This window comes from Procambarus clarkii, chromosome 78 (assembly GCF_040958095.1).
Source record: "Procambarus clarkii isolate CNS0578487 chromosome 78, FALCON_Pclarkii_2.0, whole genome shotgun sequence".
In the NCBI taxonomy this organism is placed as follows: Eukaryota; Metazoa; Arthropoda; class Malacostraca; order Decapoda; family Cambaridae; genus Procambarus; species Procambarus clarkii.
The window spans coordinates 23,378,358-23,396,282 of NC_091227.1; the positions used below are offsets into that span (position 1 = coordinate 23,378,358).

At 41.9% G+C, this 17,925-nt stretch overlaps 1 protein-coding gene across 1 annotated transcript; it reads left to right on the plus strand.

Annotated features, from left to right (window-relative positions):
- Positions 1–1,272: 1,272 nt before the first annotated feature.
- Positions 1,273–9,234, plus strand: LOC138357531 (DDRGK domain-containing protein 1-like). Its single transcript, XM_069314399.1, has 3 exons — positions 1,273–1,404; positions 8,714–8,813; positions 9,101–9,234. Exons 1-3 carry the CDS (start codon positions 1,273–1,275, stop codon positions 9,232–9,234), a joined length of 366 nt encoding a protein of 121 aa, XP_069170500.1.
- The last annotated feature ends 8,691 nt before the right edge of the window (positions 9,235–17,925 follow it).

Below are 17,925 nucleotides of genomic sequence, written 5' to 3' on the forward strand. Positions count from 1 at the left end.
AACACGAAACAATGGGTATTGAAGGTAAGAATGGAAGTAATTGCAGAGGGCCTATTAGCCCATATTTCTTGATGCTTCTATATTGTAGCGGAGTCTTGAAGTGGGTAGAATATAGTTGTGCATTAATTGGCTGTTGATTGCTGGTGTGCAATCAATCACCATTTAGCATTTTGCAACATCTCATGAATTAAAATATGAAACACTACCAAATTTCTTTTCTATGAAATCCATTGTTTTTCTCATTTTGATAACTTTTTCTATAATCCCTGTTACTATCACTGCTTCATATATGAAGAGTATATGCTGAAATCGCCCTGCAAAAACACAGGCTGGTCGATCCACCCATTTTAATGTTACATACTAATTATTTGAGCTGTTGTTGGACAACCGCGGAGGGTAATTAAACTGCATGTGTAGTGTGCAGAGAGAAGGCTGGGAATGCATATATACTGTGCAGTGAAAGATTGTGCGGGCAGGGAATTGTGAGAGGGGAAAGGGCCAAGCCATTATGACTATATAGCACCTAGAAGGGGTCAGGATAAGGATTTAGGGTGGGAATGGGGAAAAGAATGATGCCAAACCACTTGGACGATCGGGGATTGAACGCCGACCTGCATATAGCGAGACCGTAGCAGATTGCGCGGGAAGAAGCCAAATATTAATCAAAGAGATGTGGATGCAGTAAAGAAATTAACCGGGAGACCCAAACCTCCTCACGATAAGGATGATATCCACAATGGGTTGCCCTTGACCTAAAGTTTCAAGGGCAGGAGGAGGAGTAGGAGGCTTGAGCAGCTGTGTGTAAGAGAGAGACAAGTCCTCTTTCTGGATACTCGTATCGACAGGTAACTTTCCAATCACTGATAAATAGGAGATGAAAGAGGTACATGAGTGGGAAGTGGTTATATAGCCAGTTTCTCCTTGGAATCAACTTTCCTTTGTTCTCATTCCCTCCTCCTTCCTCCTGATTCCATCTCTCTCTCTCTCTTTCCCTCCCTCCTGCTTCCATCTCTCTCTCTCTCCCTCCCTCTTGCTTCCATCTCTTTCTCTCTCTCCCTCCTTCCTTCTTCCATCTCTCTCTCTCTCTCTCTCCCTCCTTCCTTCTTCCATCTCTCTCTCTCTCCCTCCTGCTTCCATCTCTCTCTCTCTCCCTTCTTCCTGCTTCCATCTCTCTCTCTCTCCATTCCTCCCTCATTCTTCCATCCGTCTCTGCCCTTCCTTCACCCTTCACTGCCTACCACTCTACCCATCTCGCCTTTTGAATGGCAGATGATGAGTGACAAAACTGACAAAATTACAAGTGAAAAAGAAGAAGGGATGCGAGAAGATGGAAGGGAAGATGGAGATGTCGTAATGAAGACGGAGGAGGAGGAGGAGAACTTAGTGGAGAAGAAAGATAACTTAGTAAGAGGAAGAAAATTAGTTTTTTCCTTCAAAGGATAAGTCGTTCTCGGAGAGCCCAATTCCTGAGGAAATAAAGTTGTTGACGCTGCCGAATTAACTGACTTTGTCATAACTAATTTTAAACAATAACCATTAAGAGACCTTTAATAATGGAATGAAAAATCTATGCCTATGTCTGTAAGCCTAGTCCTCGCTGCTTTCCTGCTCCTTGCATCTGTCTGGAGAGATACAAGACTAGGCCTAAATCTATATCTAGGCCTAGTAAGGTTCCATTAGGTCTTCTACTGACCTGCTGTATGATGCGACCCACAACAGTTGCCTAACTCCAGTTGGTTTAGGTGAGTGGCCGTGCTCGAGGATTCCTTAAAACGTTCATCTCTCGATGAACTTTTCAAGGATATGTTGGCTCCTTCAGAACCTGAAGTGGGTTACACCTCTAATACGATGACCACACACACACGCACGCACGCACGCACACGCACACACACACACACACACACACACACACACACACACACACACACACACACACCCTTCACCTTTTCCTTCCCTTTATTCCCAACAACTCCTTTCCCCTTACCCCATTCCATCTATTATACCCTTCTTCTCTTCCTCTCTATGTCCCATCTTTCCTCTTTTAGCACCGTATTTCCCACAAAACTTTAAACAACATTTTCACCTTTCCTTTATTTTCTGAATTCCTTCTCTTCCTCGTTACTCAAGCCTTTCCATTTCCGCTGCCTTCCAAACTGCCTCTCATCTCGTTCCTTCCATCGCTGCCTCGCAATTCTTTTCCAATTCCGCCCCCAAACCTGTGTGTACTGTGTCACCACAACGGGCAATGATTTGGGGAAATGTTGAAGCGAAGCATTGCTTAGCGGCTACCGTGTACCAGCAAATAGAATTAGGCTCCAAGGGAGAGACGGAGGCAGGGAGCCAAAGGGATTTGTGGTATTCTTGCTAGAAAAGCAGAAGGCAATGAACTGATGTTCACACACACACACACACACACACACACACACACACACACACACACACACACACACACACACACACACACACACACATACACACACACACACACACACACACACACACACACACACAGTCATGAGTTACGAGGAAAGGCTGCATGAAATGTCTCTAAGATCGCTGGGAGATACGAGAGCTCGGGGAGACATGATAACTACCTACAAAATTCTAAAAGAAATCATGGTAGATAAAGATAAATTGTTTAACACGTACCCATGTGTCCCATTGAACGCGATCAAGGGGACACAGGTGAAAACTGAGTATCCCGATGAGCCACAGAGGTATTAGAAATGAACTTTTTTAGTATCAGAGTGGTTGACAAAAGGAATGCATTAAGCAGTGATGTGGTGGAGGCTGACTCCATACATAGTTTCAAGTGTAGATATGATAGAGCCCAGTAGGCTCAGGAATCTGTACACCTGTTGATTGACAGTTGAGAGGCGGGACCAAAGAGCCAGAGCTCAACACCCACAAGCACAAGTGAGTGCAAATAGGTGAGTACACTCTGACCGAAGAGGCAAAGCTCTACCACCCGCAAGCACAAATAGGTGAGTACACACACACACACACACACACACACACTCATCCTGGTCTCACGCCCATACAAGAGAGAGGTTATTTAATATGCCTAAGTACAAGAATACACTCAAGAATTACTAATAATTTTTTTTCCTAATGCACTGATAGTGAGGGTATGCAACATGCATAGGCAGTAATATCACTATAACTCAATACACAAGTTTTAATTAACATTATGCAGGCGATGAGTCACAATAACGTGCCTGAAGTATGTTGACCAGACCACACACTAGAAGTTGAAGGGACGACGACGTTTCGGTCCGTCCTGGACCATTCTCAAGTCGATTGTGAATGGTGATTGTGAATGGAATGTGATTGTGAATCGACTTGAGAATGGTCCAGGACGGACCGAAACGTCGTCGTCCCTTCAACTTCTAGTGTGTGGTCTGGTCAATTTACATTATGAATTATATCGTGAGATCGAGAATCATATTAGAAGAGTATTGATTTAGAGGCAAAACCCAATAGATAGAGCTCGGTCTTCATAAAAATCTTAAAGTGAGTAGATTCTGGTATATTCACACTCTTTGATCTCCAAATTGTTGCAAGAACCACTTCACTGCAGTACTGGGGCAAACAGTTCAGTTCCATGAACAAATAATAATGTAACTAAGAATGACAGTAAATCATTTAATAATAACCATTCCTGTGCACATTTTTATACTCTGTGATAAACTGAAGGTCTTCCATTCCCTTAAGACTATTTAATTATACATATGATTTAAATTTTCTACTTGGAGAGTGGCAGAATTTTGTTACCTAATTGAAATGCTCGAAGGAAACTGGACAAGAACGGGCTTGCATTAGACGTATATAATTGCTTCAATTAGTGGCGAAATTGCAGGCGAGAAATTACATCTTAATGTATTCTTGCCTAATGACGAAAACTACGCAGAACAACCCCGCTCAAGTGCATGCAATAGGCAAATGCAAATTCCTGGGCTAACTATTCATGCCAAATAGAAACTCAGATATTCAATGCTTAGTAAAAGGTAAAATTTGCAGCAGGAGTGGAATATAGACTTTATGATAAGATTGAAGATTGCATTAAGTTAATATTCCTTACCTTAATTGCTTTAATTACCTTACACATTCTTAGTAAAAAAAACACGGCTGTAAATGGTTCAAACTTCACATTCTCAGTCTATATCAGCATGATTTTTTTCATAAAAAAATATGGAATTAAAGCAGCATCATTTTCATTTTCAAACTTTAACAATTCTGAATATCTTTTTTATTTCATGAAAGGATGGAGTCATATTTCGTAATTGTTCTGACAATTAATGTGCATTTCAAAGTTAATTTTTCTACCAGCTTGGCCAAATTATCATAATGAGCTACACTAATTACACATCATTGTTGAGATTACAGCAAACTTGCATGAAAAATTTACATAATAACGGTCTTTTCATTGCCACGAAGTTGTGAAAAGCCAAGTTACTCTATGTGGCTCTGTCCTCCGAGTGCTTCCTAGGGAAGCACTCTTGGATACAATACATACATACATATATATATATATATATATATATATATATATATATATATATATATATATATATATATATATATATATATACATATATATATATATATATATATATATATATATATATATATATATATATATATATATATATATATATATATATATATATATATATGCAGAATAACCACATGTGAAAAATAGAAAATGCTTAACGCGTTTTCGGCTAATTCGCCTTCATCAGAGCAAAGTAGAATGAAGATAAGATTGCTGATCAGACCTTTATATCCGCCTGGGCAGATCACCTGACCACCAAAAATAAGTGGAGGAAAGGAATTATAAGAAAGAAGGTAATTGCATAAGATCTATTGGCCCATACGAGGCAGCTCCTATTAATATCTCCAAGTGCCATACGGGTTAAATGATTGCTATATTGTTTTGACGTGCTATATTGAGGCTTAAATAGGGATCCAACTTGTACATACCGGGGCTCACATTAAGGCTGTTGTTACAATGTTTGATCAGAGCAGACTCGATTTAGTTTTTATCCTCCCAGAGGTGTGTGTGTGTTTGTGTGAATGAGTGTTTTATGTGAATGTGTGTTTTGTGTGTGTGTGAGTGTGTATGTGTGTGTGTGTGTGTGTGTGTGTGTGTGTGTGTGTGTGTGTGTGTGTGTGTGTGTGTGTGTGTGTGCGTATGTGTGTGTTTGTGTTTGTTTTCCCCATGACAGAAAATTCCTAGAGGTGAGAATAGCCTTCACTGAATGAGAGAGAGAGAGAGAGAGAGAGAGAGAGAGAGAGAGAGAGAGAGAGAGAGAGAGAGAGAGAGAGAGAGAGAGAGAGAGAGAGAGAGAGAGGCAAAGAGAGGCAAAGAGAGAGAGAGAGAGAGAGAGAGAGAGAGAGAGAGAGAGAGAGAGAGAGAGAGAGAGAGAGAGAGAGAGAGAGAGAGAGAGAGAGAGAGAGAAAGAGAGAGAGAGAGAGAGAGACAAAGAGATACAGTTGAAGCTGAAAGCAAAATAAATATATAGAAAACGAACTAAAAACGCAAATTGTGTGGGGAAACAGAGCGCTCCTCTTCTTAGATGAACGACGGTCGATTGATTGAACAAAGGCAGACAAAATGTTTTCACTCCAAACAAATGTTACAGAAAATGTAGACAAAACTGCGTGTCGAGGGTCAGTAGGGATGGGATGGTTGGAAAGGTTGGGATGGGGGAAGGAAAAAATAATATCAGGATTTTTAGTTTGGGATTCTGCTCTTTCTCTTTCTTTCCATAACATACCATTTTTCTGTCTCTCTTGATTTCTCATTATATCTCTTTAAATTCTCTCTCTCTCTCTCTCTCTGTCTGTCTGTCTCTCTCTCTCTCTCTCTCTCTCTCTCTCTCTCTCTCTCTCTCTCTCTCTCTCTCTCTCTCTCTCTCTCTCTCTTTCAATCCCTGGCTCATGGCTATGCAAGAACGTGCTCAAGCAACACCTAACTATCATTAATACCAATCAAACTGCAGGTGAAAGAGTCTACCGTCTTTAATCAAGGTGTCGGTAATGGAGAGAGCGTCTTGGAGCCGCCTCTTCCATATGGAACAGATCAACTCCTTTGCCTGGGAAAATGTCTCTGGAGTTTCTTGATCTTGGGCCAGACTCTCCCAAGATGATCACTACCGAACCATCATCCACTTCGCTCTCTCCGGCTCTCTTAGAGGGGATATGCTCACCACATACAAGATTTTCAAAGGAATTGATAGGGTAGATAGCTGACAGGATATTTAACACAAGGGGCACAGGCACTAAGGGACTCAGGTGGAAATTGAGTGCTCAAATGAGTCATAGAGATATTAGAAAGATTTTTTTTTAGTGTGAAAGTAGTTGACAAATGGAATGCATTAGGAAGTGATGTGGTGGAGGCTGACTCCATACACAGTTTCAAATGTTGATATGATAGAGCCCAATAGGCTCAAGAACCTGTACATCAGTTAATTGACAGTTGAGAGGCCGGACGAAAGAGCCAGCAGAGCTCAAACCCCGCCAACACAACTAGGTAAGTACACACACACACACACACACACACACACACACACACACACACACACACACACACCCACACCCACCCACATACACACACACTCACTCAATAACATGACCACAAAAACAGTACCACACACACTCCCATACACAATGACAGTACCACCAAGACACACACAAATACACAAGCAAACTCACACGCACAGACGCAAACACACACAAGCAAGGCAAAGACTCAGCCTAAATTGTTGCATAGCCACATTAGGAGAAAAACAACAGTAAAGGAACAGGTTATGAGATTAAGGATAGGGGCGGAAGGATTCACTACAAATGACAAGGAAGTGTGTGAGGAATTGAATAAGAAATTCCAGGAGGTCTTCACCTTAGAGCAAGGAGAAATTCCAGAGGTAAGTGAGGGAATAGCTAACCAGGAACCACTGGAAGAGTTTGAGATTACCAGTGGGGAAGTAAGGAAGTGTTTACTAGAGTTGGACGTGACGAAGGCTATAGGCCCAGATGGAATCTCCCCTTGGGTTCTAAAGGAAGGAGCAAGAGAACTGAGCCTACCACTCTCCATAGTGTATAACAAATCACTGGCAACAGGGGAACTGCCAGATATTTGGAAAGCAGCTAATGTAGTCCCGATATACAAGAAAGGGGATAGACAGGAGGCACTGAACTACAGGCCAGTGTCCCTAACCTGCATACCATGCAAGCTGATGGAGAAGATTGTGCGAAAAAAACTAGTGGAGCATCTGGAGCGAAGGAACTTTGTAACACAGCATCAACATGGGTTCAGGGATGGCAGGTCCTGCCTCAAAGGGTTACTTGAATTCTACGACCAGGCAACAAAAATAAGGCAAGAAAGAGAAGGGTGGGCAGACTGCGTATTTTTGGATTGTCAGAAAGCCTTTGATACAGTGCCACACAAGAGGCTAGTGCGAAAGTTGGAGATGAAGGCTGGAGTGAGAGGGAAGGTACTCCGGTGGATAGAGGAGTACCTAAGCAACAGGAGACAACGAGTCTGTGTGAGGGGTGAGGTCTCAGATTGGCGAGACGTCACAAGTGGAGTCCCGCAGGGGTCAGTCCTTGGACCTATACTGTTTCTGGTATATGTAAATGATCTCCCAGAGGGTATAGATTCGTTCCTCTCAATGTTTGCCGACGATGCAAAAATTATGAGGAGGATTGAAACAGAGGATGATAGTAGGAGGCTACAAGATGACCTGGATAGACTGAGTGAATGGTCCAACAAATGGCTGTTGAAGTTCAACCCGAGAAAATGCAAAGTAATGAAACTAGGCAGTGGAAACAGGAGGCCAGGCACAGGATACAGAATAGGAGATGAAGTACTTAATGAAACAGACAGAGAGAAAGATCTAGGAGTTGATATCACACCAAACCTGTCTCCTGAAGCCCACATAAAGAGAATAACGTCTGCGGCATATGCGAGGCTGGCTAACATCAGAACGGCGTTCAGGAACCTGTGTAAGGAATCATTCAGAATCTTGTACACCACATATGTAAGACCAATCCTGGAGTATGCGGCCCCAGCATGGAGCCCGTACCTTGTCAAGCACAAGACGAAGCTGGAAAAAGTCCAAAGGTATGCTACTAGACTAGTCCCAGAACTAAGAGGCATGAGTTATGAGGAAAGGCTGCGGGAAATGCACCTTACGACACTGGAAGACAGAAGAGTTAGGGGGGACATGATCACAACCTACAAAATCCTCAGGGGAATCGACCGGGTAAACAAGGATGAACTATTCAACACTGGTGGGACGCGAACAAGGGGACACAGGTGGAAGCTGAGTACCCAAATGAGCCACAGAGACATTAGAAAGAACTTTTTCAGTGTCAGAGTAGTTAGTAAATGGAATGCATTAGGAAGTGATGTGGTGGAGGCTGACTCCATACACAGTTTCAAATGTAGATATGATAGAGCCCAATAGGCTCAGGAATCTGTACACCAGTTGATTGACGGTTGAGAGGCGGGACCAAAGAGCCAGAGCTCAACCCCCGCAAGCACAATTAGGTGAGTACACAAATAAATAACACAACGACCGAAGCTTGCCCTTCCCTTTGCATCGAGGGGACAGCATCAAATACCTCTTGTTCCTTAGGCTTTGCAGAAAAATTGAAGAAAGCTCCTCTTATGCTTTTATACTTATGCTCCTCTTGCATAATGCAACAGCATAAGACTCTCCTCTTAGTACGCTCCAATCCATCAGGAAAAAGAGCTCCTCTTCGGGCCAAAGAGGAGCAAGAGGATGTGAAAGATTTTAGACAAAGAGGTGTAGATTAAAGAGGTCTGAAGACGACACTGTCAAGAAAGAAGTATTAAAAACGAGAGAAGGAGAAGGAAGAGGAATAGAGCCAAGAACAGAAGCAGAACCAACAGAAGGACGAAGAACAGAAATGAGAGAAAATTTGAAAAAGGAGAAAAGAACCAAACAAAGATGAATAGATATGTGATGTTGAAGAGAAATAAGAGATAAAAAGATGTGAAAGCATTAGCAAGAGACAGAGAACAAGAAGGAGAAAAATGAGGAAAATTGATGTAGAAGACAAAAAAAATCAGAACGTGAAACAGATGATAAAGAAGAGATAAGGAAGGTCAAGAAGCCTCAGCAAAATGAGGAAGCCAAAACTGATGAAGAGAAGTATGAAAATAAATACAATAAAGAGAAAGAAGAGGAAAATCGTTACAGATAGAGTAGGAAAATCAAGAGGATGATTAGCAGAACAATAAGAGAAAAAGGAGAAAAACAACTGCATTGAACAAATAGTCAGATAACCCAAAAGGCATAAGGGGTGGATCCCCCCTAGTTGTTTCAAGCGTAGGTTAGACATACGCAAGAATGAGTTTGGGTGGATATAGATGTGAGCTGCCTCTTATGGGTCAGTAAAGATCTTCTACATTATAACAATAGCAGAAAATCCCTGAGTTACAAATCAAATATGACTTCAACCGAGATTCAACAGCGTAGAAGAAATTGTTAAACACTTTGGCCATAATATGACTGAAGCGAACATACGTCATAAATACTCATACACCGCGTAAGTGTATGGATATACACAAGAAACGAGAAACACTTAGTGGGTCAGCCAGAGGCTTAGAGGCCCTCGCAGGAATATTCCTGCACAACAAAATAACAGAATAATCCTGTCTAGATCTTTTGTCGCTCACTGGGACTGTAAGGAAGTAGGGAGGGAGAAGAGATGGAGGAGGGAGAGAGAGAGAGAGGAAATGGAAGAGGAAGGGAGAGGGGGAGGAAACAGGGGTTTTAGGAGATAGGGGGTTCGATACTTGGCCAATCTCACTATCTTTGCTCATAATCCACCCTCTTCCTCAATTATATTGCCAGTATAGTCACTTCATTGTACGTGTCTCTCTTCATCAGGAGAGTTACGTCTTTCATTGCTCTCTGAAGAGTTACGCTTATCGCTCTTTTTTCTCTCTCAGGTCTTTTTTTGTTTTTCTTAGTTGCTTGGAAAACACTTTTTTATAGATTATTTCTATTATTTTTTGGCTCTGTATTTATTATAAATATGTTTGATTCCTCTTTTCTCTCTTTCATATCCTCATATTTTTTTTTAGGAGAGGTGAGACATAGAACAAATGAATAAGTAACGATCTCTTTATTTGGGAAATAAGTTCTTTTGTTCTTTGGGATCAATCAAATCGATGCAAACATTGTCTTTATATGTGCATATTTGTCTCTGTGTTCATTTATATAGATACGTCTGAAGGTCCAGGTCAATTGCACGGATCTTCCTTTACGTTGCAATTTTATCCTGCTTTTCAATCCTCTTATCTTATCTATTCTTGCAACTGTTCATGATAGTCCTCTCAATATTTTTTCCATATAGGTTTTTGTGAATATTTTTGACAGCATTCCTTTTCACCAAAACTTTGAAAAACTCAATTTTTAAGAGTTTTGGTGAAACACACACTCTCTCTCTCTCTCTCTCTCTCTCTCTCTCTCTCTCTCTCTCTCTCTCTCTCTCTCTCTCTCTCTCTCTCTGTCTCTGTCTCTGTCTCTCTCTCTGCCTCTCCCAACAGCTCTGGGACAAGTCTGGTTGAATACCTTTACACACCTTTAGATCGTGTAATCCTGACCTCGGAAAAGTGGAAGCTGTGAAAGCCACCTTGTCAATATCATTAAAGTTGTTTGCCACCGTAGTGGGTGATTCTATTGTTATTACGTTGATATGAGGTACTAATAACAGAGAGAGAGAGAGAGAGAGAGAGAGAGAGAGAGAGAGAGAGAGAGAGAGAGAGAGAGAGAGAGAGAGAGAGAGAGAGAGAGAGAGAGAGAGAGAGGTGCATTAGGCAGTGATATGGTGGAGGCTGACTCCTTACAGTTTCAAATGTAGATGAGATAGAGCCCAGTAGGCTCAGGAATATGTACACCTGTTAATTGACAGTTAAGAGGCGGGACCAATGAGCTCAACCCCCGCAAACACAACTAGGTGAGTACACACACACACACACACACACACACACTCACACTCACACTCACACACACACACACACACACACACACACACACACACACACACACACACACTCACACACACACACACAGCACCAACATAATGATCGAACCCAATTGCAACGGGAATAGTCGCCATTGCAATGTCTGCTGCCAAAGGACCAAAGAAAACTCGGGAACAGCCTCGACTCACCTAAATGATGGTATCAATTGTACTCAAACTCAGTGGTGCAGTAATGCTTGAATTCTCAACGATCCAACGCTTTTCAGCAGGTGATCTGGTTATACACTCACACACTACACACTCGATTGCTAGATAAGCTGGGTCCAAGAGTGATGCTTTCAGAGCACAACTCTTTGATTGCAATGATGTGGATATGTGTGGAATATGTTGTGGAGAATATGTGTGGCATATGTGGAGAGTATGTGTGTGAAGAAGATATTTGTGAACATGTTTATGGGGCTGATGACAGTGATTTGTGAAAGTGGTTTCAGTGATGTGGTGATGTGGTGTGTGTGTGTGTGTGTGTGTGTGTGTGTGTGTGTGTGTGTGTGTGTGTGTGTGTGTGTGTGTGTGTGTGTGTGTGTGTAGTGAGAACAAAAGGGCGTAAGAGGCTGGAGATTTCAAAGGGAAAATGTAGGGAAGATGATGACGATGTGTCTGAGGGAAGAAATTGAGATGTTGCTGAAGGATGGAGATGGTGTGCGTAGTGAAAATAGTTACAGTGATATGGGGAAACTTGGAAGGTGTTTGTGTTTGAGGTAATGGGGAGGCTGCGTGTGGGAGGAATATAGGAAGTATGTGTTTAGGAGTAGATAGGGAAGGGAGGAGTGTGGTGAGACACCTGGAAGGGTATATATGTGTGGGGGGAGAGAGAGAAGGCAGGTATATTGGATAAGAGAGAGTGCGGATACTGGGAGGGTGTGTGTAGATAGAGACCAGGAGAGTGTGTATATGGGGGAGATGGGGGTGTGAGGTATAAATCTGGAGGTTGTATATGGGGAAAGAGGCCTGGGCACAGGGCGGACCCATACACCGCCAGGTACCCTATCAAGTAGAATACATGATAGAGAAAAGTACGTCAGTATATTCGATATCCGTCGGCTAGAAAAGCAGGTTCTAATAGTTAAACACATACAATTGGGACAAAATATTTAAATAATATACAGTTTAGCGACGACTATATATATATATATATATATATATATATATATATATATATATATATATATATATATATATATATATAAATATATATATATATATATATATATATATATATATATATATATATATATATATATGTATAATTCTCAGACGGGTTTAATCTTCCATGTTGACTATCGCAAGATATCTCGAAATGTCGTTCTACATTATACGTCCTTGAATCTCAAGAACGTTCTGTTAGTGCATCCGTTGCTCATCACATCTAGTGATGGTCGTAACAGCTAGATTTTAGAGAAATTGCATTAGAAGATAGGCAAAGGGGCTTTTGATGTTTCAGAGAAAGGATTGGATCTCCTGGTAAACTCATGTTGTTAGTCTCTCTCTCTCTCTCTCTGCTGGAGACGGAACTTGTGTTCTGGGATGTCAATCAAGACCAATCACAAGTGATTTCGTGAGATTTGGATGTGAAAGAGAGAATGGGAGAGCATTTTGAAGAAGGTGGAGAAGGGGTGACGCAGAAGAGTTGCAGAATCAATCACCCCCACATAAATTCATACTTAATTTTATTTATAAAATAGGTAATTGAGCACAAAATGATTCTGGGATATGTTTGCTGCTCATTGGAGTGTTCAGATTGCTACCCGTGCCCTTTGTTCCAGTACCACCTTACCTACCACCTTAAATATATTTCCTTACCTCACACTGTTCTGTAAATTCATTAACACTTGTGTGAAAGGGTAATAATCCCCTCTTGCTTATCTTTTCCAGTGACGTGAGGTGTGTGTATATTCACTCAGGTGTTCTCAAACAGATTAGCTCGCAGGCTGAGCCTTATCATCAAAATACAAGCACTTTAATTCCTCGTATTTCCTGTATTATTAGTTTATACTTTTTACTGAATTCCCTTCTCCTGTATTTTCTCGTAGACCATGGTATTTATTAGAAGCTTTTGTGATATTATATATATATATATATATATATATATATATATATATATATATATATATATATATATATATATATATATATATATATATATATATATATATATATATTGTTGAATCTCTCCGGCTCATCTGTGTCTCCCGCTACCTCCCGGGGGCCTCTGAACCTCAATTATATGTTATTTTAAACTTAACCTCTTTTTCCATTGTCGATTCACAGCGTTATAAAACCCGTATTATTCTCAGTATTATAAATCTTTACTTCTTTCTTCCTACCAACGTGGTTGAGTGTTCTGGACTATAAAGTTACCACAGCTCCGGCAAAAGCCTTGTCACATATTTCTGAACTTTTTCATGTTTTATTTTGTGACTTTTCTAGGTGTGGATTCTAATTTGAAGCTTCACAATCGAGGGCCGTTCATATGTGGATAGAATAGTGTGTTTACAACGTTTTATTAACTAAGGTTCTTAAGTCTATTCAAACGTTTGATAGATTCACGTATGTCTAATGTTTTTCTCTTTTGATAAGTTTAGGTTACTTATACTTTCTATTGATCTGAGTTTAGAAGCTACTTTTCCTAAATCTGAAGCGGTTAGACTTTAGCAACTATGTTTTCGAGACACCCCCCCCCCCTCTCCGAAATAAGTCTAAGTATTCCCATTTTCTATGTAAATATTCCTGTTTTCTACGCATCAATATGGAAGCTTATGGAGGTTGCTTAGGTTCGTTTGTTTCTGGTTTGTTTAACACTTTGTATTTCGGACGTTGTGGCAAATCAAGAGGACGGGTTTGAGTAGTGGGTTTCAGGCTAAATATACGATCATTGCAGCTCTGACTTGCAATGATCTAAAACAGGACTGTGTTTTAATTCATGAGTTGACTCACATAATTTATGGAAAAAGTAAAGTCTTTTCGGAAACTGGGTTCAGTCGAAGGGATTTTGCAGCAGAGTAGCCTTCGCTACAGAGTCTATGGCATATCTTGTGTTTGTTCTGTGATCCTCTTCTGCCTTGTGTTTCTATGTTTCTCTTTCAGTCTCTACCTTCGTCTATCTTTTCCTGTCTCTCTCTTTTTCTGTCTTTGCCTCTGTGTCTCTCTCTCTTCCTGTCTAAGTCATATATATCGACTTCACTACACGGCTCGGTGGTCATACAATATTCTACGTTAAAAAAAGAAAATGAAAAACTACTGACAGGTTCCTTGCCACACTAACTTGATCGGAATTTTCTGGAAAGACACGAGGTGCTTCTCGACGTTCTTGAAGTTTCAAGACGTGGAAGCTTCTCGACGTTCTTACTGCCTCAAGACGTGGAAGCTTCTCGACGTTCTTACTGCCTCAAGACGTCGAAGCTTCTGGACGTTTTTGCTGCCTCAAGACGTCAAAGCTTCTGGACATTCCTGCTGCCTCAAGACGTCGAAGCTTCTGGACATTCCTGCTGCCTCAAGACGTCGAAGCTTCTGGACATTCTTGCTGCCTCAAGATGTCGAAGCTTCTGGACATTCCTGCTGCCTCAAGACGTCAAATCGTCTGGACATTCCTGCTGCCTCAAGACGTCGAAGCTTCTGGACGTTTTTGCTGCCTCAAGACGTCGAAGCTTCTGGACATTCCTGCTGCCTCAAGACGTCGAAGCTTCTGGACATTCTTGCTGCCTCAAGATGTCGAAGCTTCTGGACATTCCTGCTGCCTCAAGACGTCAAATCGTCTGGACATTCCTGCTGCCTCAAGACGTCGAAGCTTCTGGACGTTTTTGCTGCCTCAAGACGTCGAAGCTTCTGGACATTCCTGCTGCCTCAAGATGTCGAAGCTTCTGGACATTCCTGCTGCCTCAAGACGTCGAAGCTTCTGGACATTCCTGCTGCCTCAAGACGTCGAAGCTTCTGGACATTCCTGCTGCCTCAAGACGTCGAAGCTCCTGGTGTTCCTGCTGCCTCAAGACGTCGAAGCTTCTGGACATTCCTGCTGCCTCAAGACGTCGAAGCTTCTGGACATTCCTGCTGCCTCAAGACGTCGAAGCTTCTGGACATTCCTGCTGCCTCAAGACGTCGAAGCTTCTGGACATTCTTGCTGCCTCAAGACGTCGAAGCTTCTGGACATTCCTGCTGCCTCAAGACGTCGAAGCTTCTGGACATTCCTGCTGCCTCAAGACGTCGAAGCTTCTGGACATTCCTGCTGCCTCAAGACGTCGAAGCTTCTGGACATTCCTGCTGCCTCAAGACGTCGAAGCTTCTGGACATTCCTGCTGCCTCAAGACGTCGAAGCTTCTGGACATTCCTGCTGCCTCAAGACGTCAAAGCTTCTGGAAATTCCTGCTGCCTCAAGACGTCGAAGCTTCTGGACATTCCTGCTGCCTCAAGACGTCTAAGCTTCTCGACGTTTTTGCTGAGTGTGTGTGTGTGTGTGTGTGTATGTATGTATGTATGTGTGTAATCACTAATTTGTTCCAGCAGGATCGAGCTATTAGCTCGATCCTGGGCTGTATTCTGTGGGATACAGCCCACAGAAGCTATCTAACTCCGAGGTATCTATTTACTGCTAGGTGAACAGACACATCAGATGGAAGAAACTATACCCACTTGTTTCTACCTCGGCCGGGAATCGAACCCCGGACCCTAGGGTCCGGGTAATTCCTTACATCATGTTAGCTCACTTGTGTTTCTAACTTCCATAATCATCTAATCAAGGGAATATTTTGTACGTTGTGATCATGTCTCATCGTTACGCTTTATATCTTCAGCAAATCCAGCTCTCTGGAGAGTTTCTCTAGAACTTCAGATGACCCCTCAGGTGACCAGAAGATTCCTCTTCGGAAATTCTGAGCCTCGAGCCAAGACGCTCCACAATCTCTGTGGCATCCATTTGCAGTCTTGACACTGTATCATCCGTCAGTACTTGGACACTAAAATATTCGTTTTGCTCCCACACATCTAAGACGACTTTGTAAACTCCTCCACGACAGCTCTTGCATCGGTTGCAATGACTGGATATTAACTGAGAATTTCGTTGACAAAACTCTACCCAAACTGCTGGGCTTCAGCCAATCACATCCACGCTTCAAAAGTGACATAACCTTCCAGCTACCAACATTCACGGTTCTAATTGGTCGACGTCATGCAATTAGACAAGCATTCATTGCGGCATCAATGAATTTGGTCTTCCTGTAGTTAAATAAAGTTACGGAACAAACCACCTCCATCAGTTATGACGAATTATTAGCTTTTCTTTGTAGATATAGTTATCAACTACGAGAATGGTCCCGAGTTTAGACTGATCCCATCAGCAGTAACTGAACAAGTTCTTGATTAACAAGCTGCTTCAATAATTATAACGAAACTAATCGATTTACATCTAAAAAAAAATGTGTATTAACTGTACTGAGAAAACTTGCATATGTATTAACTATTCTGACAGGGTTACATGTTATGTTACAGTGAAGAAGGAACAGGGAGAAGGAACAGGTGAACAATGAACGTGTTCATTGTTCACGTTATCATGAACAATGAACATGACAAAAAACCATGAACAAGGACTGAAACCAGGTATATGAAACGTAGTGAAGGGAGCAACAATGAAATAAAATACACGCCATAGGGGAAAATAAAATATACACGTGAGAAAATAAAGAGGAATTTCAGATGAAGCAAAAATAAAATAAGATAGAAGAAGAGACAGAAGATGGTAATAAAGTAGAATAGGAGGAAGACGCGTGAAAGAAACAAATATTAAAGGAATATACGAATAGTTGAATAGAACCGAGAAGGAAGAAAAGTTAAAGAAAAGCATAAGAAAATAGTGGGATAGAAAGAGGGAACAAACAGGAGATAAGAAAGCGAAACACATACAGAAGGAGAAAGATAACTAAGAACAAAAATTAAAGAAGGAGAAAGAGTAAGAAACCAGAAGAAACAAAAGTAAAAAGACAAGCCGAACAAATCCCTGAGGAAGAAAGGGAGGAGAGATAGTAGGAGAAAGAAAAGAATAAGAACGCTGGTGGATAGGGAGGAGTGGTGCAGAAGTCAACAATCCCCAGTCCCTTCATCCTCTTGTTGCAACGGATAGGTGAATAGTTGCAATTATCACGTCTCACTGTCCGGCCCCCCCCCCTCAATTGACCTGATTACCTGAGAGAGAGAGAGAGAGAGAGAGAGAGAGAGAGAGAGAGAGAGAGAGAGAGAGAGAGAGAGAGAGAGAGCGAGAGAGAGAGAGAGAGAGAGAGAGAGAGAGGTGGAAAAAGTGCGAAATTGAAAAGACAGAGACACACAGAGACAGACACACAGACAAACACACAGAGACAGACACACACAGACAAACACACAGAGACAGACACACACAGACAAACACACAGAGACAGACACACACAGACAGACACACACAAAAGGATAACATCTACAAAGAAATATGAAAAAAAAAAAAGCTCCCACCATACGTCGAGTAGGCCAACTAGACTACAAGACTAAGCCTTGACCTCCTTCAAACACCAGCATATTAACTGTGTGTGTGTGTGTGTGTGTGTGTGTGTGTGTGTGTGTGTGTGTATGTGTGTGTGTGTGTGTGTGTGTGTGTGTGTGTGTGTCTCACGTTCGCTGACCCCTCCCAGAAAAAAATTAAATAATTATCTGTCTAACAAAAGCATATATAAAATACACACTCTTCCCCCCCTCCAACAAACTCCAGAGTCCGGCCCATCAGACCAGCACGCGTTCTGAGGTGACGGCACAATCAGGTCAGTCATGGGGGAGGAGGGAGGGGGGGGGGGGACTCCTGCTAACGCAGTTTGTGAGGATCTCGTTGGCTTC

Excerpts from the sequence above, each read along its gene's own strand:
- LOC138357531 (XM_069314399.1), top strand. The coding sequence starts at position 1,273 with ATGAGTGACAAAACTGACAAAATTACAAGTGAAAAAGAAGAAGGGATG. Across the intron at positions 1,405-8,713 it reads TGGAGAAGAAAGATAACTTA|CATAAGACTCTCCTCTTAGT; the intron begins GTAAGAGGAAGA and ends ATAATGCAACAG. Across the intron at positions 8,814-9,100 it reads GAAAGATTTTAGACAAAGAG|AACGTGAAACAGATGATAAA; the intron begins GTGTAGATTAAA and ends AAAAAAAATCAG.